Here is a 26,501-nt window from a genome sequence, read left to right as displayed (position 1 = left end):
GATGTCAGCTTCCAAAGTCAAAGTTACTTCTTCTTCTCTTTCAGAGAAGACCCTGCATTCCTCATTCCTCATCAGAGTCTCTTCTCTCAGGGTCTCCTTTCTACTGCACAGCTAGACTGTGAACACTGTGGAATCCTGTCTTTCCAATAACACTTGTTGTGTAAGTAAAGTCTAAATCAGTTTTAATATGCTGCTATATGCTACATTAAAGTGTATGCATTCAGTGACAAATGTCTTTGTAAGAGAAAAATTTAATGTATTAGAAAAAATATTTTTTAGTTATGAATTGTGAGTGAATATTTTTTACTTATAGGTACTAAAAACTTGGCTGAGTATTTCTAGCTTTAATGAAAAAGAGAATAGTTACGTAATAAACATATATTTATGCTTTCTCCATTGTAAATTATAGCTTAACATATTGTTTTCATAATTAAAATTTATTTCTGGGAAAGTCTATTTCTTATCAGTAGTATCCAGTAAATATCTAATTCTATCCAATATTAGAGCCTTTCTACATTATCAAAGATATCTGAAATTGTACTAAATGCATATTTATCTATGCAGTATAAATATTGCTTATATGTTCTGCTCCTCAATAAAAGTTCCACAGTTAGAGGCTGACTTCTAAATTATGAATTATATTTCATGAAGTATGAATTATATAAAATTGCATTTTATAATTTACATCTACAGAAAAATTTCCCAAGTTCTTTTACTATAGACACTAAACAAATGTATATCAGAACATTCCATATTGTTTGATAATCCTTCCTCTAAAGATATTTCAATATTTTCCAAGATAATATGTGTGTGTGTGAGAGAGAGTATATGTGTGCCAGTGGGCATGCTTGCATTTCTTGAACTATCAAAGTGATCATCTTTCAACTTAAAGGCACAAAGACATGCACACATTTATTTTCATTTCATAAAATAATGATTTTTATACTTTCTGTTTGCTTCTTGTATTAAGTATGAAATAAATACAAAACACAAAAACGTTCTTTGTATTTATTTTCTTGTTGTTATATTCATTTAAAAACTTACTGTATCCATTCTCTGCTCAGTTATTAATGTTCCTGCCATTGGCAAAACACAATATGAATAGCTTAATATTCTATAGGAATGCCACTAAAATGGTATAATCTCACAACACCATTATTTGTTTCTCCTGTTTTTATATCTTCTATCTTTTGATTGGTTAACTGGATCAAATTTCATTTGATTAATTCTGATAGTCAAACTTACTAAGTACAAAATCAAAAGACTCTAGCAACCTGATAGTATTTTTTCTACCAATTCCACATTATGGCATATATTACTCCAAATGCTTGTACATTCTAACTCTTTCTTTTTAAATTTTTCATGTTTTTTTTTGCTATACTTCACTTTCTTCCAAACAGAACATCTTGATATATTTTAAAAGCATAGTATGAGGAAAAATTGTAAATATGATCTATATGATTTTAAGGTTTATCTTCCATATACCATTCGAAGGAGTCACTCCTAACAAGAAGGAAACTCAAAACTTAAGTAAATTTTAATTATTTATATGTGCTCATATTAAAAGCAAACTTGACATATACATTGAAAATACTGCATCCATCTGCATGTAATGAATTATACCTTATAATTAAAAGCAATTGAAATACGAAAACACATTTTCAAACATAATCATTTAAACATCCGGCCCAGGAAATAGCCAGAAAGACATCATAGGAATAAAATAAACAAAGGGAGAGGACAATGATACTGTTAGTTCAGGTTTACCTTGATGGCAGTGGATGCAATCTGGATATGGTGAAGTCTGCGAAGAGTGCTGTCCCTGTCAATAAAGTAGGAAGCAGCTAACTGATGGAGTGTCTCCAGAGTGACAGACGAGCTATTCGTGCTTGTGTCACTTCCTTCGGATCTTTTACTCAGCTTCCGCTTGTCCACAAAAATTGTGAGTGACTCCTCTCCTGCATTAATGAGATAAAAACAACTGTATTTCCGAGTCTAAGTAAGTGTGATACTTCTCTCCTGGGATGAGTGACTACAAACTGCACTGAAGGAAAAGACAACGAGAACCACAAAATTGAATGGACATTAAAAGTTTTATTTTTCTTTCCCAAGTACCTATAAGTACCACAGATATTTGAGGCTTTCAAAATATCCTTAGCAAACTTTAAATATCAACATGTTAAAGGATATTTTTGTTAAACTATCTGATTTTGTCATGTAGTTTAACTTAGTCTATACTTGTATACCACAAAGCAAAGTCTGGGAAAACATTAATTGAAGTGATGCAACACCGTATTAAAACCTAAATTTTACCAGAGGAACAGCTTAACAAGATGAAAAGAAGAAAAGCTAAGTAGTCTTCTGTTGTGCGTCTGAAGTGCACAGAACCCCTATTGTAAGCATGCATAAATACATTAGCAACAAATTCCCAAGTTTCCCTCCTATTCTGTATTAAAGTGTGGTGCATTAATAATCACCATGTAAATCACTAAACTCGATAGAAGTTGTAGAAACTGATAATGATGATGAACAGTGACATAAGACTTACAGTGAGTAACAGGGAAGTGTCTGTGTCCAAAAAACAGATAGTAATACAAAATAGCCGTACTAAGTTGAACATGAAGAACTTGTTCTTCTCAGACTTTAAAAGCACTGTGCATTTATCCAACAAATAATTACCAAATTAACTTCATGTTCTTTCTCAGTAACCCATGTGTTATGGCAGAAGTGTGGCCACTTAAAAACTGAAAGGATGATTTGGGTAGGTAAAATAGTATCCTCAAGAGCAGCATATATCTATCTGAAAGATGACGTATATTTTATTATAGCATAGCTCTTGTGATCATCTAATGATATTAGACCATAGACCTCTCCAAGACAGTCAATCCACATTTTAATAAGCTCTTAATAAAAAATTATATATACAAAACACTAAGTGATTTAAAATAATTTTAGAGATTTTAATATAATTATAAAATTTCCTCCATTTCCTTTCCTCCCTCAAAACCTAAGGGAGGATATATAATATTTAATATGTTTTCTATGATAAATGATGTAGGCCATATAATCACTTTTATAGAAACTTTTTCTGAAGCCACAGTTTAAAGGATAGAACTATAACAGTTTACAAAGAAATGTTTATACTGATAAATATATGTGACTTCATTCACTGAAGTGTGCAATCTATATGAATCCAACACAAAGTGGTTGATGAAGAAAGACGACTGTAAGAAATAAAAATATACTTAAAAAGAATAGTTTTCAATAGGTTTTAAGATGTAAAAAGTATATGTAAGTGTCAAAGCCACTTACTTGAGCAAAGAGATAGAAAATGCATAACAACACTCAACATTTATTTTTTCCAAGAGAAGAGAAAAGTGCATGAACAATTGACATAGAAAATCTAAAATAAATCAAAATTGGAAACCAGGAAAGTAATTATTTTATGACATTATTTAAATAAAAGGTTTTGTTTTCTTGCTAATAGTATCCTTTAGACATAAAACTCACTGAGTTGACACAAATGATTGCATAAGGTGATTCTGCCAAAACTTTGAAGATATAAAGAAAAGAAACTTTGAAATGTTTACAGAGACTAAAAGGGAAAAAATACATAATTTCACATAAAATCGATACAAATATTGGAAAACATATATCATGGCAGATATTTATTAATCTTAATCAATGATCAAAGGTACAGTTTTAATAAACATGATTTAGCAGTAAAATTGATAAACCTCTTACTTGTGACCAAATGTTATAATTTTAATAGTATAAAAGAGTTTCAAGATTAGGAAATTAAGAAAAAAATTTAGTATATCATGCTGTGGAATACTTCTTTACATGGCGTGAAGATATGCCCCTGTGATTAGTATAATAAAAAGTTATATGGTCAATAGTTAGGCAGGATTTGGGGTGGGGGGAGAATACTGAGAAGAAGGTGGAGTTACCTAACCTACATGAAGAAAATCAGAAAGCAATATGGGCCGTACAGAGTAAAGATAAAAAAGACACAAGACAGAAAGTAAATTAGTAGAAATGAGTTAATTAAAGTTATAAAAGCTAGTTAAAAAAGCTTAAGATAGCAGCTGAGTTTTCATAATTATTAAGAAGTGCACATGTGTTTATTTGGGAGCTGACAGGCAAGACAGACAATCTGCCTATATTGTCCTATAATATCTAGAAATAAAACCTATGATAATCACGTATAGAATAATGTTAGTTGATGATGGATGTTTATTTCTTTGCAAATGAATAATTAGATCACAGCTCTTTGAGAAGAAAAAGTTGTAGCTTTCAACAAGAAAGACAAATAACTTACTAGAGAAAGTCGGAATGTTTTCCAATTAAAATTAGGCCCACATAAATTTTGGATGTGATAGCACTTTCCTGTTAAACTGCTACTTAGGGAATTAAAGGCAAGGGTGGAGTCAGGAGCCAAGATCTTTGTCAGGGCCATATAGTGAGTCTGTGTCATTTTCACACTACATGAAAGTTTGTCTCAATACAAACACACACACACACACACACACACACACACACACACACACACACACATAAATACAATGATAAAAAATACAAAAATAAAGAAAATTGGGTTGATATTTTCAGCAATAAATAAAGATTAAATAAAAGTAAAAAAAATATCCCACCCCAACAAAAAGATATGAAACACAGAGAACTTGGCATAGCCTCAGCCATTGAATTATATAGTAGCTAAATAAAGGCACACAGTACTGCTTCTAAATGGTTAACTGAATGAAAGAATGACATTTTTATTATCAAGAGAAGCCCACGCTCTTTTAAGCTTCACATCAAGTTGCAAATTTTGGTGATATAAACTCTGGCATCTGTAAGTGAAAGAATAATCATATTTTGCCATTTTACAAGACACGAAGGACAGGAGGCAAAATCTAGAAAGAATCTATTCTTAAAAGCTATCTAGAGTGGTTTTGATCAGGGAACATATATGAGGAAAGTCAGACTTCACCCTGACACAACACCAAGTGAGACAAGACAGAGAAAGCTGTAGTGTAAACCAGCAGGGCTTGGTATTGCTAAAACAAACGTTAAAGAAGCAGGAGACTGTCTTAGGAAAGGCACTACACAGGGAAAGACAGTTCCACCCTTGCCAGATGAGCAGAAGCAAACATATGAGCTGAGAATAAGTGAATTTTGATACCAACGGTGTTCCAAATTCCAGGGAAACCTTTCCGTTATTCAGATACTTGGAGTCTTAGAACTTTGATGGTCTTGGTATATGCATCATAGGGAGACCAGTCTAGAATCTTTAGGGCGTACGCTATACTGGGAAAAGTATCCTTCATTCACAATGCTTTAGATTATTCACAATGTTCAAAACTTGAACATTGAAAAGGGCCTGTATAATGCACAAAAGGCAAACCTAAAAATGGAGCCAGACTTGGAAGGAATAAGCATAGGACCAAACTAGTTTCTCTGAATGGGTTTGACATTTGCATGGCTGGGGCAGACTGAGGGGCCACTGACAGTGGCACAATGATTTATCCCTCCTGTATGTACTTGCTTTGGGGGATCCTATTCTCTTTGGATGTATACCATGTTCAGTCTAGATATACTAGTGATAGACTTGGACCTTCCACAAGTCAATGTGTCTTACCCTCTCTGAAAATTAGATAGGGGTGGGGTGAGAGGGGTGTGGAGACAATGGGAGGAGAAGAGGAAGTAGGAACTTGGATTGGCATTTTTGAAAAAAAAGAAGTCTAATAAATTTTAAAAACTGACACTTAATTACAGCACTTATCCCTTTGCTTACCTCCCTTTCTGCCCCTATAACCCTCCCTGATCTTCAAGTTTATTGCCTGCTTTTCACCGTCCTTGAGTGCTGATATGATCCTGTGTATTCATACATATTCCTAAATATAACCAGCTGAATCCATGTAATGTTGAGAAAAACAAAACAAAAATTCTTTTAAGCCAAAGCATATTTAGTAAGACTTTTATATTAATAAAGCCTGCTTTTTCCATTTTTGTTAAATAATTTTTTAGCTCAGTCCTCTAGTTTGTACCCAAATGCTGAAAATAAGTTCTCTGATTGCATATTTCTAAGAAACATTTTTGTGTCATCACTTTTTAGTGATAAGGAAATCTATATTATTAACTAATTTCTCATAAAATTCCAATTATCTATTACCCCAGACTACTGAAGCAGCATGACCTTCTATTTTAAATTCACTAAAATACACTGATTTAAGACTATTTGCCCAATATGTTGCCCCATACAAAACTGAAGGTAATACATAGCAAGATGCAGTAATTGTGGTTTTAGATAAAGTGGCTCAAAATCTGCGAGTGTGAGTGACGACATAGAGAATAGTGAACATTTAAGCAGACATGAGCATAAGGAAATGTGGACCAGAAATGAACAAGCAAGAAGAATATACATTTTCCATCTAAGGAAGAATTAGTTCCTGTATTTTTATTACTTTAGTGTATATAATGAGTTATTTGTATTCACTTCTAACCTGAAAAAAATTGATACTTCATACAATAAAAAATGTATAATTTTTTTTACTGATTTTTATTGAGCTCTACATTTCTCTCTGCTCCCATCCCTGCCTCTCCTCCCCACTTCAAGCCTCCCCCAAGGTCCCATGCTTCCAATTTACTCAGGAGATACTGTCTTTTTCTACTTCCCACGTAGGTTAGACCTATGTATGTCTCTCTTAGTGTCCTCATTGTTGTCTAAGGTCTCTGGGATTGTGGTTTGTTAGCTGGTATTCTTTGCTTTATGTTTATTTTGCAACTATTAGTGCACTTATATGTTTAGTAGTTATAGTATTTATTCAAATTTGGACAATTTAAATGAGACATAATAAAGACAAAATGATAGAATGAGAGGGGCATGAGAATTTTGCTGTCTCATATGATGGATAAATTCTAATCATTCACTGTCCTCTCCTTGCTGATCTTGATATTTTATGAAAGTTGTATAGACTATTACTGCCCTCACTTCCAAATGAGAGGTAATATCCTCTCTCAAAACTCTGGGAACATTAAGGAACGCAATTCCTCTACAGCCCTTGGCAGAGCAAAAATGAATATAATAAATATCAATTCATTCTTTTTTCCCGAATTCTATTGTACCGCATGATTTTCATATTAACCTCAAATTACTGATTTTTTTTTTACTACTTGAATCTAGAGTCAATCATTATTATTACCTAGGGTATTTTTATTATCAAAATATTTAAACATAGCTGTGGGTTTTTAATAGTCTGATAAAGATGACCCACTTGCAAATTATTCATCTTTTCTTTATAATAGGATATTAATTCATGTATGTAAACGACCCCCTTTAAGTCAGATATGAGAAAAGCTTATATCTTTATGTAAGCTGTTATACTTTTATAAAATCTATGCTAATTTATTGTTTTTAATATGCCAAGCATTTTATATTAACCAGCTTATATTAAAGATCATTTAGTTATCTGTATTTTCAAGAACCATCAATCTTTATAGAGAATAAACACTTTTTTCTTTGTATGACATCAATTTTTAATTGTAAAAATATGAACCACTACATATTTTTCCAATTTTATGGTAAAAAAAATCATTTGAGATACTTATACAAAGACTTGAGAAAGCCTACATTCTCAATTTTAAATTTTTCCACAAGTATTCAATGATACAAATGTTTTAGAAAGATTTCTAACCTGCTGCTATCTATAAGCAAGGCATAAACTATAAAGTTCAGTCACACACTGCAAACATGGACTGTGGTTTTGGAAGTGGTCAGCATCCCAAATCTGCTAGAACATGAATAAGTGAATGCAGACAGGAAAAGATCTAATTGGTCCATGTGGAAACTATGCAGCTGTCTCCTTCACCTGAAACCCTGTGGTAGTGTGTGCACAATTAAAGTACAGATTGCAAGATTCTTTCATGGTGATGTGAAACACAGAAAAAGAAAACAAAACAAAATCACAATTTTGATTTTACACCAATTAACTGAAAACTTTATACACTTATGAAGCATGGCTTTTTGAGTTATGCTTTATTTTTCCTGTATTTATATGAAAATGGGATCTGTTACTTACAAAAGAAATAGAAATTAAATAACTTTGATTCTATTTACTTTTCATTTGGTTTATGTCATTTTCATATGTGTATCACATTATTAGTAGTAGAAGTAGTATTGTTTAAAAATTTAGAACTGGAATTAACAGAATGAAAATTAGATAAAGGGTCTGGAGAGAGGGCTAAATGGTTAAGAGCACTTACTGCTCTTGCAAAGACTTGTGTTCAGTTCCCAGAACCCACATGGCAACTTACAGTCTTCTTAATTCTATCATCAGAAATCTAACACTCTTTTGACTTCCATGGGCACTAGGTAACATACATGTAGACAAAATATTCATATACCTAAAATAGGAGCACAGCAATACATTGTTCAGTACTATATGGTCAATCCTCAAAACATACTTACAAATGATAGTGTATGTTTAGGAAAAGATATTTATATGCATATGCCTCCACACATGAAATAACTAAGTGAAAGTGAAGTCATGATTTGAAGGAAGTATAGTTAGGGAGGGGCATATGATACGGCTTTGTAGAAGCTGATAAAGGAAAAATTTTGTAATTATAGTCTCACCTTAAAACAAAACAAAAACCTATCATTGCATGAATCCCATGGTTGAATCAGTAATAATAATTTAATACATCATATTCAACTGTGCAATAATTTATTGTTTTTATGGTGACAAATAAGCATATGTGAATAACTGACCATTTGCTGAGATCTATAAGCAGCGTGAGAAGGTGATCTGTTTCTTATGGTATTGAAAGGTAGAGCCATGATCAAATGATCAACAAATAAAAAAAATGAATGAGGTGTGCGTCATCATGCAGTACATGCTTCATGTTTACAAGCTTAGAAAAATTATACCTCTTTTATCCCTTATTCTGTCTAAAGATAGGACAATCCAAAATGAGCCTTCTTAAACTTCCCATAACGAGAAGAAAAATCAAGAGAACCATGGGATTTTCAAAGCCATCAGCAGATACTATTTTAAGCTATCAAATTTTAATTCACTGCTTTTTGAAGCCTACATATTTTTATTTTACATAGATTTTTTTATAAATTCATAAATATGTGGTAGTTTGCATAACAATGGCCTCCATAGGCTCATATATTTGAATGAATGCTTAGTTAAGGGAGTGGCACTATTAGAATTAAAGGATTAGGAGGCTTGAACATATTGGAGAAATCAAGTGCCACTTGGAGTATACTTTGAAATTTTATGTATTTGTGCCAAACCAAGAGTCTCTCTTCTTCTCTCTACCTATGGGTCAGGCTATAGCTCACAGCTACAGTCTGCCTGCATGCCACCGTGTTACCAGCCATGATCATAATGGTCTAAACCTTTGAAAATGTAACCAAGCCACCATTTAAATGATTTCTATTATAATAGTTTCTGTGATCATGGTCTTTCTTTACAGCAGTATCATAGTGAATTGGAAATGTACAGTTTAGCAGGCTTCATTTTGGGCTAAAAACCCAGATGTCTCTTTTTTTCTTTCTCTCTCCTTCCTTTATTCTCTGTTCTTTACACCCTTGTCCTCTTTACTCTCCTCTTATTAACTTTCCCTGCCTGCCAGCCCCTCCAATCTTTGTACTGTCTAGCTATTGGCTGTTGAGCTTTTTATTAGGGCAATTAGGTACCTTAGGCAGAAAATGTGAACCAGCAACACACCTTTACATAATTAAACAAGTTCAGGCTAAAACAATGTACCACAGCTTTACTTACTTGAAGTAATATTCCAAAACAGTACAACATATACTACATTTCTCTTCCTCTTCCTCTCTTTCAATACTTCTCATGCTATTCTCTTGTTTTCCCTCAAATTCATAGACTCATTTTCTTTCATTGTTGATGCATGTACAATGATTTTAAATCTTCTGAATGACCATGTTTTATTCATTTTGTAATTAATAGAGTTCAGTTGGTTGCTGCACTATCATAATATTTTGGATGACTAAAAATAAAATTAAATAATAACCACAGATGGCAGATAAATCTAACCCCTTTCAACATATTTACACTTAAAGCTTTATTTGGATGTATCTTTGTTTTGATGCAAATTTCGCATATAGAACACTTTATAAACAAAAGCACTCCATAGGAAGGAACAACTCAATTTGGCTTAAATATGTTTAAAATTTTACATTTGATATAGGCATGTATCTAAAGACATATCTTTGCATATTTGTAATAGGAAGCCGTATAATTTCTTGTACGAAATTTTGCTTTCTGTGTGAGTGTTCTTTCCTTTTGAACTTGTTCAGTTTGCCTTTGCGTTTTGCTCTCAATGATTATCTTCCTCGATATAGTGAAGGTGCACAACCTGCTAGTTGTTTTCTACTTGTCTAATGAAAGAGAGGGACAAGAGTGCTTCGGAAACAAAGAGTAATAAGAAAAAACAGCCTTGAAAATGTTTTCTTAAAATAAGTAGAATTATTTTTATACATAAATACAATAAATAAAATAGAGGCGTGTTAGATTAACACCAATTAACATTTGCACCATATTACAGAAGAGAAATAGTTACCCTTTTAAATCATAAAAAACAATTCAAAATATTTCCTAAAATACTCTAAAGGAGATCAGCTGACCTTACAACCATTAACAGTTATCCGCAAGAAAAGATGAAACTGTTATCACTAAAATTGCTCATAACTCATAATGCTCCCTATAGTGCAATTAAATGAAAAAAGTAATTTAACATAGCTCAAGGTTAGTTTGCATTGTATCTCCACTGACTGAAAGAAAATTAAGGTGCTTCTAATTTTGAAGACAGTTAAAATCAACACAAAATGAAGATGTTTGTATGTTTCTTTAGTGTTTAGCTCAGAATTGCTCCTATGCTTTCTATATACATTTATTCTCAGAAGCCAGATTTCTGGTTCATTTGAGTGCACTTCGAATTTAGTTAGGCACTACAAGAAGTGCTTTTCAAACTTAATGTGTATTTAAGTCACCTATAAATGTTGTGAAATAGATCTGGGACTAAATATGCAATTCTGCATTTCTAACAAGCTCCAAGATGATGCGGATGCTGTTGATTCCCTCAAAATTCATGAGATCATTATACACAAAAGGACTAATTCTAAAAGAAATGACTATCTTTGTTAATCACCCAGTGAAGCTGTTGCAAGAAGCATTTAGTTCTTAAGCTTTGTCATAGATAGCAGGTATGTATTAAGCAAAAAATGTGTATATGATTGATCTGCTTTACCAATATACTGCATAAAGGATGCTGACTAAAATTGTACTTGATTGAAAGGCATTATACCACTTAACTTTTATCTAGTCCTCCATTACCAGAACACTGTTTTTAAAAAACAGATAACATGGAAAATTTTATTTCAATTTATCCTATTATATTTATTATCATTTATTATCTTTTAATAATTTTAGTAGATAATTATCTTGCAAACAGTCAAACTGAAAATTTACTTCTTAGCTTCAGGCCTTTCATTTTGCATGTCAGAGACATGGGAAAGATTGATAGAATGAGGAAGTGTGAGTGAATATCGTGACTTAACCAAAATGATTATGTCCTCTTTTTCCTTTGCTGCATTCTAAACCAACAATACTGATGGTCTAAACTTCAGAAAATATTTCTGTATTATCCTTGCTATCTTTTCCTCGAAACAAAACTAATATCCCCATAGAAGTAATTATTCATATTTCTTTAAGATATGAATTTATATACAATTACTTGTTCCCCAATTATGTTAATTTTAACTAAATTAAAAGAAGTTCACACTTTCTTAGAAGAGATCCAGATGGAAAGATGGTGACAGGTGTTAACTGATTGGGAAAAGCTAACATATGACAAAGAATTACAGTTGTGGATACTTTGTACAAAGTACACTTCACAGGGACTAAAGTAAAAATTGACTATTACTAAACTTAAATGAGAGTATTTAAGTTTTATACTCATGGGGATGCAAAAATAGAAAAGAAACACTGACAGCTATTCTACCAAAACTTTATCTTAATATTTCTAATCTTTCTTTAAGTTAAAAGAAATATTTTTAAATAGTCAAGCAAAGTGAAATATTAAAATGACATCTGTACTCATTTTAGTGAAAGTATTAATATATTATAAGTGCTTGTTCTGTTAATAATATTATGGATACTGAATATTATACATAGAAGAAAACCATGAATACTTCCAACTGAAAAAAAAAATGTAGCATTGGCTGGGCAGTGGTGGTGCACACCCTTAATTCCAGTACTCAGGATTCAGAGGCAGGTTGATTTCTATGAGCTAGAGGCCAGCCTGGTCTAAAGAGTGAAATCCAGGAATGCTACAGAGAAAGCCTGTCTTGAAAAACCAGACTTAAATTACAGTGTTATTTGGTAAATATTTAATTATGGCATTGAATGGATCTGTACATTCAAAATTACATTTATATCAGAAATCTTATTGTGCATCCTCCAGAGCAATATCTGCTAAACCTTGTTTTGAAGTAACGGAGAGTAACTAAACTGTTTGTTCCTAAAAAAAAAAAAAAAACGATGCAATTAGTAATATATCTGTTAGAAACATGATTTTATTGAGGAGTAGTAGATGGCTTAGTGATTAATAGGACTTGCTCTTACTGAGGACCTGACTTTGGCTCCCAGTTCCTGTGTCAGGTAACTCAAAACTGCCTGTACCACAAGCTACACAGATAGGATAATCTTATCGCCACTGATAATGGGAACAATATTTGGGCTTACAAACCTACACACACACACACACACACTCACAGTGAGTCAATAAAAAACTATTTCTTTAAATTCTTTCTTTTGTTTTCAAAAATTGTGATACAATGAAATAAAGACTTCTGATGCTAAGGAGGCAAGAGTCACTGTATTACAGGTCTTGTGCCTTTGACAGTGGAGTTGCAGGAAGAACCAACAGTTACTGGTTTTTCTCACTTCTTGAAGGATATTAAGAACATAGACTTAGTTGCACCTTTGTAGTACTATTCTGACTGGTTGAATAAAAAAATTAATTCTGAAAATATTATCAAGTACACTTACAATTATTATAACATATGATACAATAATTTTATACAAATAATTAGTATTTTGGTAACACGTTTTATTTGATTTACTTGAAGATTTAAAACCGGAAATCTATTCTAATAGTTTTAAGTTACTGCCTTTCTAAATAAGTCAATACCTTTAATTTTAAGGTCATCTTTTTGTCCTCATTTCTTATTTTTACATATTCATATACATTAAAAGAAGCATTCTTATTTTTGAATTTGCTATATATTCTAATGAAATAGCAAAAAAACAGTCATGAAATATATTCCTTTGCTGAAAATTAATATAGTCAAGCAGTATTAGCTTTTAATAATTCCTTAAACTGAATGGCTTATTTTAGAAATTTAAACAGTGATGAGGTTTGGATATCGTTGTTCAAAGTAACAGGAAGTAGCTTTACTAAATTGATGAACAGTCTGGAAGTGATAAAAATAAAAACACTGATAAAATGGTGCATGTTGAAGGAGGGTTTTTTTAACAACAGTTTGTATTTAAAGAAAGATAATTCAAACAACAGTTTTTATCTATCATACAATGTCTTATGAAAGTCTTCAAATGGAGGATCCAGATAGTATATCTTAGTCAATAGCATGAAATCAAAGCATGATGCCCTAGGGAACCCTAGAAAAAAACATCTTTCACATATTTTTTCATGTCTTTAATATTGGCATAGAATATATTAAGGTCAATTTATTTTTTCCAAATGCTCCTGTTGTGGTGAACATTCAAGGTGTCATATAAAACTGACAACATTAACATTTTTGTTTAAAATGTGCATATATATATATATATATATATATATATATATATATATACACACACGTATATATATGAGCCTTCAGTGTGCTGATGTTTTAATTATTCTTAGCGTTTTAGGAGGGTCAAGAAAAAATAATAATAAGATGGACAGATAGAATTGGTTTAAATAAATTTTTATGCACCTCATGTTGCTTGACCCATATATATGTATATATTATATTCTGTTTTATATACAGCCAAAAATATGAAGCAAATGGACAAAGACCAATTACAATGGCAATTTTAAGACTGCCTGGAATTAGTCATTGTTTACTCTCTAATTGAAGACAGTGTATATGCTTAACCTACTGAAAAATTTCACTTAATTCAACCCAATTATTAACTCTATCAAATATAAAGTCTTGAATGAATCTATAGGTAACATTTAGATTAAACATCATTAGGATAGAAAATGCCTTGATCTTTAAATTCAAGAGTTATTCCATGGTCAGAAGGATGGGTTAGTAATGCCAATGCAATGGCCTTAAAGGAATGCTTGAACAGGACATTCACATAAATTAAGCACACACAATAAATTATAAGAGAAAATGTCTTCATGATGAATTCCTGTCGTTTTGAACCTTATTTTGGATCAGAATGTTGCATCACACACTTTTCAATGTCTTATATTTTTTCAGAATGTCAAAATGGCATTAGATATTTGGAATGTTTTTTTACTGCCATATAAATTTTAATTTTTATATTTCTTTTCAGCTACCGTGTCCAAATGTTATAACCAGTCTCATATAGAGTCAGTAATATTGATTACTAGTTTGTACTTTCTTTGGAATCTGCAGAGCTTATGGTTGACACATGTATAATTACATGTAGAGAATTGGAAGACTGAAAATATTTTATGACATCATATTTTCTTTCTTAATTATTACCTCATTGAACATCTTTCAGGATTATTCAAGCTTCTGATTACTAATAACAATATGAAACCCATATTTAGCTGGACAAAATTATAGGTTTCTTAATCTCGCTAACATTTTTAAAAACATTATCAATCAGCTGTTATATTTTTTCTCCTTCCCATAATCATGAGTCAAATACAGACTATTGGAAGAGCAGAATTTTAAAAACAGAAATTTACCACTTACTCCTAGAAATTATTTCTTCTCTCCATCGCCAGAAGTGATGACTCTCACCTGAAATGAAGCTGTTTATTTTTAAACATGATTTGCCATATCACTTTGTATAATATATTATTACAGCCATGCATACATTTCATGTATATTGGCACTCTAGAAGCTTTTAGGAAGACACTAAGTAATACTCTTATCATACTCATGATTGTGAATATTATAGAAGAGTTTAGGTGATCAGTTCATCAACATTTTTGGTAATGAAAAGAGTCTACAGTGATGATATGGATTGAGGGTCTTCCTAGAGTGAATATACAGGTTTATCCACAGGCAAACAGAAGCACAGATATTTTCAAAAGCTCCTACCTCCCAGAGTAGCAGATAGCAAGAAATGAGTCCCATATTTCTTGATAAGGTTTTCTGTGATTTGCTGAAGAGTAGGTCGCCGTCCCAAAAGCCTTATGTTGCGGAAGAATTCAGGGGCAAGAGGCAAAGGAGAGCCAAGAAAATTTCTTCTCTCAACTGCAAGATTATTTACCTTCCAACGGCCAAATTCCCTGAAAAGCAAATTTATTTTTATTCACAACTGCACAATCTGAGTGTTTCCATTTGAGAACTTCAATTGGGAGTTTAATTGACATCTCTACATTGTAATGACTGTAACTTGGAGTAAGGTGTCAGGTGCTGCGAGTAGAAGAGACTACATCTATAACTCACTTAACTGGAATTGAAACCAATTCACAGTGACAATAAATACTTAAATAGCTTCTACTGAGATATTTTATCAAGGACATACATATACACAAACCTTATGTCCTTTTGAAGAAATTGTATGTAGTTACTAAAAAAGAGACAAGAATAATAAAAATTAACATAATCTATTCTGGGTTAGAGAGATTGTTAAATGGTTAAGGGCACTGACTGCTCTTCCAGAGGACACAGGTTAAGTTCCCAGCACCCTTATGACAGCAAACAGCTTCCTGTAACTTCAAATTCTACATGGACATATAAAACACTAATGCAATCAAACAAAAACAAATAATTTAAAAAAATAAAAGTAATTTATGATGAGTACTTCAATAAAAAACAAAATTGACATCACCATTCCAAAGTCATTGTTTCCATTAATTTTTAAATATGAATTTTCAAATTTTGGGGAGATTTCAGATGCAGAAAAGATATTTTTCTTTAAGCCCTCAAATGAACAACTGTATTTTGTATCATTTTAATTTCATCTTTATAAAGTTTATCATATGCAATGTATTCAAAATCTTAATTTTTACCAAAATTAATTTTTTCAAGATGAATAACTTTATAGATGAATTTGTCAAATGACAGAACAGCCAGGTAAGGGCATTAGATTGTGTACATTAAATAAACTAATGTATTTTACTTGAGTTACATTAACAGTAAACTTAGGAAAATTTTTGGTGAGCTAGATAACTTGACATAAGATTATTCAGATTATTTTAAACAATGGTTTTGCAATTTTTTTTCGTGAATTTCTTGCAAAGATGCTTTCAGTGTGCCAGACAAATTTACATAATTAAGGATATATTTATGATGGAGAACCATGTTACCATGATGCCCATTTTCAAGTGGAGATTATAAAATAAATAAACAAAGGGAAGGATTGCATTAAACAATGTTCTAATAATATGTTCTGAGTATTACACAGCCCACCTTCACTAACAACCAACACTAAGAAGGGGTTGTCCTATCTTTTAATTAATTGCCAGGGAGAGCAACTCTGGAAAGGCCGTATGTAAGGAAATACTCAAAGGAGTAAGAGTTGCTGAATGGAGAGAAGTAGGGCAAGGTTTTACACACATTATTGGGGGACAATTAGGTATTTCTGGGACTAAGAGGTCACAACGTAACATTTCTAACTGCATATATCTTGCAAATGTTGCATGTCTGGGGAGTTTAAAAGCATCTAATATTGGAATACTAATCATAATGTCCGATTCACTAAGGAATCTAGAGGAAACACTTTATTGAGTAAAACTGAGATTACTCTTTCTTCCCTGAGTAACTCTAACTACCTTCCTTATTACATCATTTTTAAGGTTGAAACATTCTCCTCAGCAAGTGCTCTTAATGTCAGCAGATTTTAGAGACCCTTGGAAATTTTACACCAGAGTTAGTGTTTCATGGTATGTTAGGTGGAAATGACATTATATGTTTTAAAATAAAAAAAATGAGTATTATGTGTTAATTATATGCACTGTAGAGTTTCATTATGCAATTTATTTGGGAATAATTTAATCATATTCATTCTCATTTACCCTCTTTTGACTCCTGCCTTTCTCTTTTCAAACACTCCCTTCTATTTTACACCTCTGTTTTCCTTTAGATTTTAATTTTGCCTATATTTTCTATAGCGTGATTCATTTTCCTACAAACAGCATAATTCTGTCCTTCTTTATTGCTGAATAATAAACAGAAATGTTAATGCTGCTCTTTATGGAACCACATTGGAAGAAAACTGCTCCCTAGATAGTTTGATATATTCTTTTTAAAACCATTAAATGTAGTTTCCATCATTAAACACACAGCCTTTAACAACAGAGTATAATACTTCATACACACACACATACACAGAATCACACACACACACACACAGAGACATAAACACATCTTGTTTTTTACCTAAGGTTGAGTTGTTGTCAGTAATTTTGTTCTATAATGTCATTTTCTACAACAATTTGTTTTATTGTTTTCCTATTACAAACACATAGAATAGTGTGTTGAAATATAAATTTAAATATGAGATAATTTTAAATAAGATATGTAATGTATTATTGATAATATCAACAAGATTAAGTAATATAGTCCTGGGAACTTACTTGTTAAACAATCATATATAAATATATAATTTTACTCACTCGTTGAAATATGTATTTAAATAACAGTTGCTTACCAGCTAAAAAATTTTGTAGCCTTGTATTCAGCAATAATAAATTAAGTCCTGTAATTTGAGACAACTGGAACTGAAGATTATAAAACCAGGTAAAATAACTCAGGCACAGGAAAAAACAGAATCATGTGGTCTGATTCATGAAAGGCTTTAAAATTTGAGTTGCTTGTAATGAAGAAAGGAATTCCAGCAATGCCAGTGGGGAGCAGATGGAAGTTAGAGGAAAGGCTAAGCAATAGGTACTACTGAGAGAGGTGACAATCACTTAATGCAATGCCATTGCTTGATGATAACGTAAAATATGATTCAAGACACTTAAGAAAGAATTCTTATGTTTTCTTCATTGTGGGATGATCAACATTTGAGAAGGTTAAAAAGTCTATCATAATTTACATATGTTATTTAGATGTATCCATGCATGAAAATATCACATGCTAGCTCATAACCATGAAAGATGCTTGTGTTTTGATTATCATCTAAAACAGTATAATTAACTGAAGCAAAGTAAATCTCTAGTCCTAGGGATTTGGGAATTGTACTGAGATATAACCTGAAGGAGGGAGATGAAGTTAAAATGCTGTAAAATATCTCTTTCTGTATAAAATACAAGCACATAGTTATTCTTATATCTTAACTTATTTCATGACTATTGTTTGATATGATTTTTGCTCACCTAACTCATCTGGTGTGTTATGACTCCTCTTAGATTTTCATACCTTCCATACTGATATGAAGAGCTTAACACTGTGGATACTTCTATGGAGTGTGCTTCAGCCCTCAATGGTTTTGATTTTCTGTTTACCACATCTAAAAATCTTACTGTCTCAATTTACTTTTCACCATTTATTTTTGACAAAACACTTATTTACTTTTGATCATATTATTTTTCCAATGTCACCTACCAAAAAAAAGCAGACTGTAGATACCACTAAACAAAGGTCAACTAAGTATTCAAGTAATTTACAAGGAATTATTTTCTTAATTGCCAGAACATTAATTAAGATTCCCTTATTCTTTCTCAATCCTTGGAAGCTGTGATAAAAAGCAGTCTAGGCAAGAAATTTTTTTTCTGGAGACTAAGTACTATCATATTTGCAGGTACAGACATTGTCCCTTTCCTGGGCACAGAATCAGTTGGCATCTTCTGCTCTTCCCTAAAGCAGCATCAGCTTTCCTTGACCAATGACCAGGGAACATGTTACATTGATCTGCCTTATTGTTCTGATACCTTAATGGAAAAAGATTACTCCTCTATATGTCCTCAAAAGTATCTTTCTTTGCAGACTGTAGAAACAAACAATATGTATGAATTAAAAAGAAACATAGTCATGTAAAGTCATCAAGATTATAGATTTATTGTTTAGACTGTTGACTTTCTATAAATATTTTAAACATCATGAAAGATGGATTTTGACACTAGGAATACTTTAAGAAACAAATTATAAATTAATATTTTTACAAGTAATGGAATCATAGGAGAAAATTTTTAATTTCCATTTCATGAATAGATGATCCAGATTGTTGGAGACTCAGCACTGTACAAAATTTCTTAAAATAAAAGTAAGGTAGTGTTCAATTGAAAACTTGTGAAAATATATGATATTAAGTATGATTACCATAGTGTGAATATTTTACCTAACATCTGAGAATTCTGTCCCAATGTTGCATTACTATAATAAAGAAGAACTTTCTGATAACTCATTTAGTCCTTCATTTTTACTTGGAGCCTATACAGACCATGAATAAATTTCCAGTATAGTTATTTGAAGTCTTTAAATGAAGTAGTTACAATGATTAGAACTTAACATATTTTGGCCCCTTTATAAACACAAATATTTCTATAGCTTATAAAAATGAACCATCATCAGTTCAAATAGATCATCAACTTGAAATGTCTTTTTTAAGTTCTATGAAATCTCTTTATTTGTATCATATGGTTGTTTCTAAAGATTCTGATTTTTTGGAATCTACAACGTGCCTCCACATACATTTATTTACCCACAATATCAATTATGTTCTTTGTTCCTCATCTTACACAAGGGTGGGAGATCAAGAACTACATCATTAAATGCATTGAAATTATAGTCAAATAATTTTTACATTGTCATTATCATTTCATAATTATACTTAAAGTCTGTGTCAAAGAATAAATGTCATCATTATGATTAATATCAGCTCCGTTTCCTTGTGATTTATCAAATGCAGATAATCAGTCATTAATTATACTGAAAAATTTGAACACAATATCACAGGAAAAACTGTCTAGAATTTTAACCAAACAAAATAATTCAGTCGCTAAAACCAGGCTTATATTTAACTGCTAATTTGTTATGAATAAAGTTTTTTTTCCCTAATTACTCAATGATATGAATTGCATCAGCTTTCATGTAACTGCATGTGTTGGCTTATGATTTTATTTTATAAATATTCATTAAATTTACAAATATAATTTTAAAATAAAATATATTACTTAAGTGTTAATGTAATAATAAATTTAATGAGCATTGTAAAGTGATCTGACAACTCTTAGTAGCAATAATCTTGTAACTGCAGCTGTAAAACCATACTAATCTTAACAAATGTCTGCAACGATTGATATTTCCCACAGTTTTAATATGTGTAACTATTATAATTATATTTGGCTTGCTTTTACCATGCTCACTATGCTATTTTTCTGGCATTACAAATATTTTCCATCTGACTGGAAAAAATATAAATATCTCTAGTTACTTGAATAATCAAAACTATGAACAAAGATTTACAATAAAAAATAAAAAGTGTCATTCAAAAAAAGACCATGGACCTGAACAGAGAGTTCTCAAATTAAAAAAAAAAATGCCTAAAATATATCTCTAAAAGTATTCATTTTCTCTGGGAATGAGGAAACCACAAATCAAAACACCTGAAGGTTTCATTATATAATAACCGAAATGTCAAAGATCACAAAACAAACTAAAACAAATTGTGAAGGGGCATGAGGAAAATGGAAATTTCACTCACTGTTAGTGGGATTGCAAACTGATGTAGTCACTGAAAAACTCAGTGTTGTAGTTCCTCAAAAAGCTCAAAACAAATCTCTTCCTCTATGCTACTCTATGGTTTGTGCCTAAACATTCCATTCCGTAGATACTTGCTCAACCATATCAGTTGCTTCACTAGGCATGATAGTTAGGAAAGGCAAATAACTTAAATATCTATCAATATGTAAGTGGATAATAAAAATATTCTCTATCTATATTGTACAATACTATGAAGCCAGGCATTTAATGGAATTAAATCTCTGGTTAGGTGGCAGAGAAGATGGATTATCTGTCATTAGCTTGACCCCAAGCAGAGGACATTAAGTACAAACTTGAGGTTTTGAAGGTTCTTTTGAACACAGCTATGGATTAAACAGAAAGAATCTATGAAATTTTTATGCTAGAAGAGAATCACTATCTCTTTTATTATTTTTTATAAAATGTTACCTGGCTCAGTAGTAGGAAAAAATAACTATTTCATTTTGAATAACGTGCCAAATTCAAAGTAGACTAGTGAAGGCAAGGAAAATGATTACAGCAAACATTTGTTGATCACAGAAAAACAATAAGCACTGATTGCAGCAGCAGGCAGTTAGTAATATTATTGAATCACAAAAATAATTAGGAGCTGTAGAGAACATTTTTAAAATCTCTTTGTTTATATTTAATTGTGCTCATTCTGTTTTTCTTTTTAATTTGCTAAATCTATGGGATATGTAATGACTGATAGCAATCTAGGTTTGTAATTATTTTGAAATATTTTCTATGATTTGACAGGAAGTCATTCAAATTTTAAGGAAAATGGCATATTAGCACCATATACTTTATATCAGATGAGTAGCAATGTATATACAGTTTGGTACTTCAGTACATACATGGCAACACTGATGCTATTTATTCATTTTTAATCAGGTGTTATGAGGTTTCATGCAAAGTACACACACACACACATGCACACACACATACACACTTGCAATTATTTTTTCTCTTCTTAAATTTCAAATTTTGATGGCCATGTCTAGGTATGTAGTCCTCCCAAAACTGAGGTCTGCATTAATGTCCATTTCCCATGTTACTATAAGACCCCATGTAAATCATGTGTTGAACCATGAGTTTAAGTACAAGGCCTCATTTAGCCATCCCTGTTCCTTTCCAGCCCTGGGATAATGGACCCCAATGATTCCAGCATGGAAAAGCTGGAGCTGTCCTAAATGGGAGACTTTTCACCCCACATGTAGGAAAGCTGTACCTACCCCTCACCAAGGGAGTTGAAGAGTTGGCCATACTGATCAACTCGGCACTCAGATATACATCCAGGCCATTGAACTTGCACAACCAAGCATCCACCCCATATATAACCTGCAGAAGTACATGAAGGGACTCATTCTGTACAGTCATGACTATATGGTCTACATGACTTGGGGCAACAGCAGGATATCTGGGGAGTTTCCATGTTGGTCCAGAGTTGATGATATGCCAGAGGTCAGAGGCCTTGAATCTGACCAAGAGCACATTACATAATGAACATTTGTGGGGAAAAGCAGTTTGGACAAAAGACTATTCAGCATGATACACAGCAGCTCCGAATGCCACTAATATAAATGAAGAGGTGATGGAGATACAAAGAACGAGGAGCAAATATTAGTTTTGCTTGTGGTTTTTGTTTTTTCTCTTTCAATTTACTTATTTTCTTGTTTGTGTTTCTGTTTCCTGGATCTTACATTGAAATTGATATTCTAATTTGTACTTTCATTTTTCAGTTTATTAGTATTTTTTCTTCTTTATCTTATTGTTTTTATTTCTTTGTTAGTTTTTCTTTGGGTGGTACACCAAAAGGGTGAGTAGTATGAGATTGGGATGCATGATGTGAAATTGCCTGTTATTTTAATTTCAAAATTATAAGATAATGTCTATTTTAAATAATAACTGAACTTACCATAATTATTCCTATGTCATAATAATGTGATTGCATAGATTTCATTATATATATATATATTGATTATGAAAATTCTATTAACAAATATAGCATTTTTTAACATTTATAATGGTAGAAGTAATTTTTTATTCATAAATGAAAATTTTTGTACTTCAATAATAATTTAAAATTTTATAGGAGACACTAAAATTTGGAAAAGGAATGGCTTGAAAACTCAGAAAAGAGAGTTTTAATATCCCATCATCATCAATTTAAATCAAACTTCAAAACTATAGACATTAAGATGTTTTCAAAGTCACTGATGTCATGTGTGTAACAATATTGACTTTGTATAATTTCAAGTTATAGCTTTAAAATTAGTAGAGGAAAATATATTTTACCACTTAAGCAATTTGGCACCAATATACTATACACGTTGCAGTTATAGATTAATAACCTATAATGGCATGTATACTTATTGTTGGGAAAGAAAGAAAAAGAAAATATTTTTAAAATAACCAAGTATATAAGTATATAAGTAATATTCAAGTATCTCTCTTATTGACCTCACCATAAATAAAATTTAATGCTAGGAAGAAAATTAAACTAACCAGAGAACATGTTTTTTCAAATAGGAAATTAATATATTTCAGTAACTTCTAGAAGCATTTATATAATACTTGCTTAGGTACTTACAGATGGTATCTTTTATCTCCAAACTCATCTCAAGCTCAGACTAACTAAAGATAATGTCAGGGTTGTTAGTCAATTAAATATCTAAACATATGAGAAATCATAATGTCCTAAAACATTTGATGTAACATAAGGTTAAAAAAGGCAAAATCAAAGATTCTCCTTAGAGTACTTTCAATATAGTGACAATTGATGGAGGAGGGTCATCTGTCTATGGTTGATTCTCACTGGTTAATAAAGAAACTGCCTTGGCTTTTTGATAGGGCAGGATTTAGATAAGTGGAGTAGACAGAACAGAATGCTGGGAGAAAGAAAGCATAGTTGGTCAGACGCTATAGCTCTCCTCTCCAAGATGGACTCAGATTAAGATCCTTCCCAGTAAGCCACCTCATGGTGCTACACAGATTATTAGAAATGGGTTAATCAAGATGTGAGAATTAGCCAGTAAGAGGCTAGAGCTAATGGGCCAAGCAGTATTTAAAAGAATACAGTTTCCATGTAATTTTTTCAGGTGTAAAGCTAGCCAAGTGGTAGGACGTAGTGTGCCGCTCCCACTACAGACATTGAAAATATAGAAAAAATTTTGAAAAAAAAATGTATACAAAAAGAATTATTTTTAGAAAATTAAAATTTAGCAGAATTATAGTGATACTTTATGTTTTAATAAATAAAGTTTGCCTAAATATCAGAAGGACAAAGATAAACCACTAAAGGTTAGGCAGTAGTGGCACACACCTTTAATCCCAGGATTTGGAGACAGAGGCAGATGAATCTCTGTAAATTCAAGGCCACCATGGGCTACACAGATCAATGCAGAAATCAATTCAGGTGATGGCAACCTACACTTTTAATCCCAGTACTAGGGAGTCAAACACCTTTAATCCCAGAACTAGAGGGAATATAAAATGAGAGGAGAGAGAAGCTAAGACTGTTTAGTTTGTTTAGGATCATTTCATCCAGCCTTGGTAAAAGGCAAAACATCTCTAGTGGCTTGGCTACTTTGCTTTTCTGTTTTTGGGGTTCACCCCAATATCTGACTATTAGGTTTTTTTTTTATTTTTCATTCTACACAAGATATAATAGTTTTATGAAGAAAATGTTTAAGCTTTGAAAGACTATTTGTAAAAACCCAATGGGATTGGAATTCCTTCTTTAAGACTATACATTCAATGAGCTCACTTTCAGTCCACCCAGCTTTACTTCATCAGGGTTTTAACACAATAGCGCCACAGCTGGGAAACAAACTTTTAGCGTGAGCATTGGGGACACTCTGTACCTGAATTAAGTAGTACTTAAGTTTTTCTATATCATTAACCATGCAGTGAGGTAGTGAATAATTTTTTAATATTTTAGGATGAATTATAGGGGAGACTTTAAAGATGGAACTGACAGAAGAGCAAAACAGCAGTGATAATACCCCTGACTGTCATCCTGGCTTGAACACAAGGCTCTAAAACTTGGGCTGAAACCTTAGGCAGAAATCTTGAAAATCATGAGCCCAAATCAAACCTTTATTACTTTTAAAAATAATTACATTAAATACCTTGAAATAAACCTTGTACCAAAGAAGGAAAAGACAAATATAATGAAAAAGCTAAAAGTAATTACAGAAATAGAAGAAGACAATAGATGATGGAGAGATTTCCCATGTGCTGGAATTAATATTTTGAAAATGACCAACTTAGTAAAAAAATAAATAGATTCGGTGTAATCCCATTAAAATTACAATACCATCTTTGACAGAGATAATTTTGGGAATTAAGAACTCCCATGAAAACACAAAAGATACCAAGCAATCCTGAACAACAGTCAACTCTGAAGTACTGCCATAGCTGAATGTGAGTTATTCTGTAGAGCTATTGTGACAGCAAAACAAAGCAAAATTATAATGCAGCAATGTGGTACTGGATCAACATCCAAGATAAAGACATGTGCAATGGAAGCCAAGATTTCTATAAAGGCCCACAAGGCTACTGTCCTCCAGTTTTTGAAAAAGGTGTAAAAGATATAATTGGAAGGTGGCAATCACTTCAATAATGATTCTGGAGAAAATGGCATATCCTTTAGCAGAAGAATGAAGTAAGTTCTTTATCTATGCAAATCAACTCCAAATCAATCATTGGAAAGACTTAACATGTAAATCTGAAACTATTAGAATAAAAAATAGACTAGAGAATTCAAAATACAATAAGAAGGGGCTTTTTGAACAAGACTCCAGCTTCTAAGGATAATATGTCAAAAACTAACAACGGGATCCTTATGTTTTTTCTTTTATTTTTTTAATGAGTCATTTTCTGTGCTGGAAAGATGAGTTATCAGTTAGAAACACTGATTGTTCTTCCAATATTTGAACAACGCAGCTCAAAATCATCTGTGTAGTTAATTTCACGTGTTCTGTCAACCTTTGCTGGCTTATTTGGGTATTGCATGAAGAGAGTGTACAGATTTATAGCAGGCTAAATACCTGTCCATATGAAAATAAAATAAAGCTTTTAAATATATATTTTCTATGTGTGTACTTGCTTAAATGGGATGTCAGTATTACTTTTTTGTGTTATTTTACAATTGTCAGCTATATCCTATTGATTTGTGTTGAATTTTTCTAGAGTATAGCCAGAATATGACTTAATTGTTTTAGTAAATGATAAAAGGCAGAGTATTGAATTATCAGTTTGTAATTATAAATTTAAAGCTCAAATTTTTATTCTGTTTAACTGTGTTTATTCAACGTATCTTGAAATCCATCTGTTCCTGTAAACACACTGAAGGCTGTTATCATGCTACATATCAAGTTTTTATTATTATTTTAGGAAACTACTCAGTAAGTTACTTTAGAATGAATTTAACTCACCCTCTGTTTTTAACATTCATTCTTGCTTTAATTGGTGTTCAAAATAGATATCTATTTTCAATCTTTGTTTCCATACATATATTCATAATGTGATTTTTTTCACAGATCTAAATAGAAGTATGACT

At 31.7% G+C, this 26,501-nt stretch overlaps 1 protein-coding gene across 4 annotated transcripts in view; it reads right to left on the bottom strand.

Annotated features, from left to right (window-relative positions):
* The window catches only part of Brinp3 (BMP/retinoic acid inducible neural specific 3), a 366,083-nt gene that overhangs the window by 159,871 nt on the left and 179,711 nt on the right, over positions 1 to 26,501 (bottom strand). For all 4 annotated transcript variants that reach the window (XM_075988181.1, XM_075988184.1, XM_075988182.1 and 1 more), the window contains 2 exons: positions 15,344 to 15,534; positions 1,768 to 1,958 (listed from right to left, as the gene is read on the bottom strand). In XM_075988181.1, coding sequence (XP_075844296.1) covers positions 1,768 to 1,958; positions 15,344 to 15,534 — 382 coding nt within the window. The remainder of the gene's footprint in view (positions 1 to 1,767; positions 1,959 to 15,343; positions 15,535 to 26,501) is intronic.

This window comes from Microtus pennsylvanicus, chromosome 10 (assembly GCF_037038515.1).
Source record: "Microtus pennsylvanicus isolate mMicPen1 chromosome 10, mMicPen1.hap1, whole genome shotgun sequence".
NCBI lineage: Eukaryota > Metazoa > Chordata > Mammalia > Rodentia > Cricetidae > Microtus > Microtus pennsylvanicus.
Note: the sequence above shows the minus strand (reverse complement) of the source record. Positions and strands in the feature narration are given on the sequence as shown.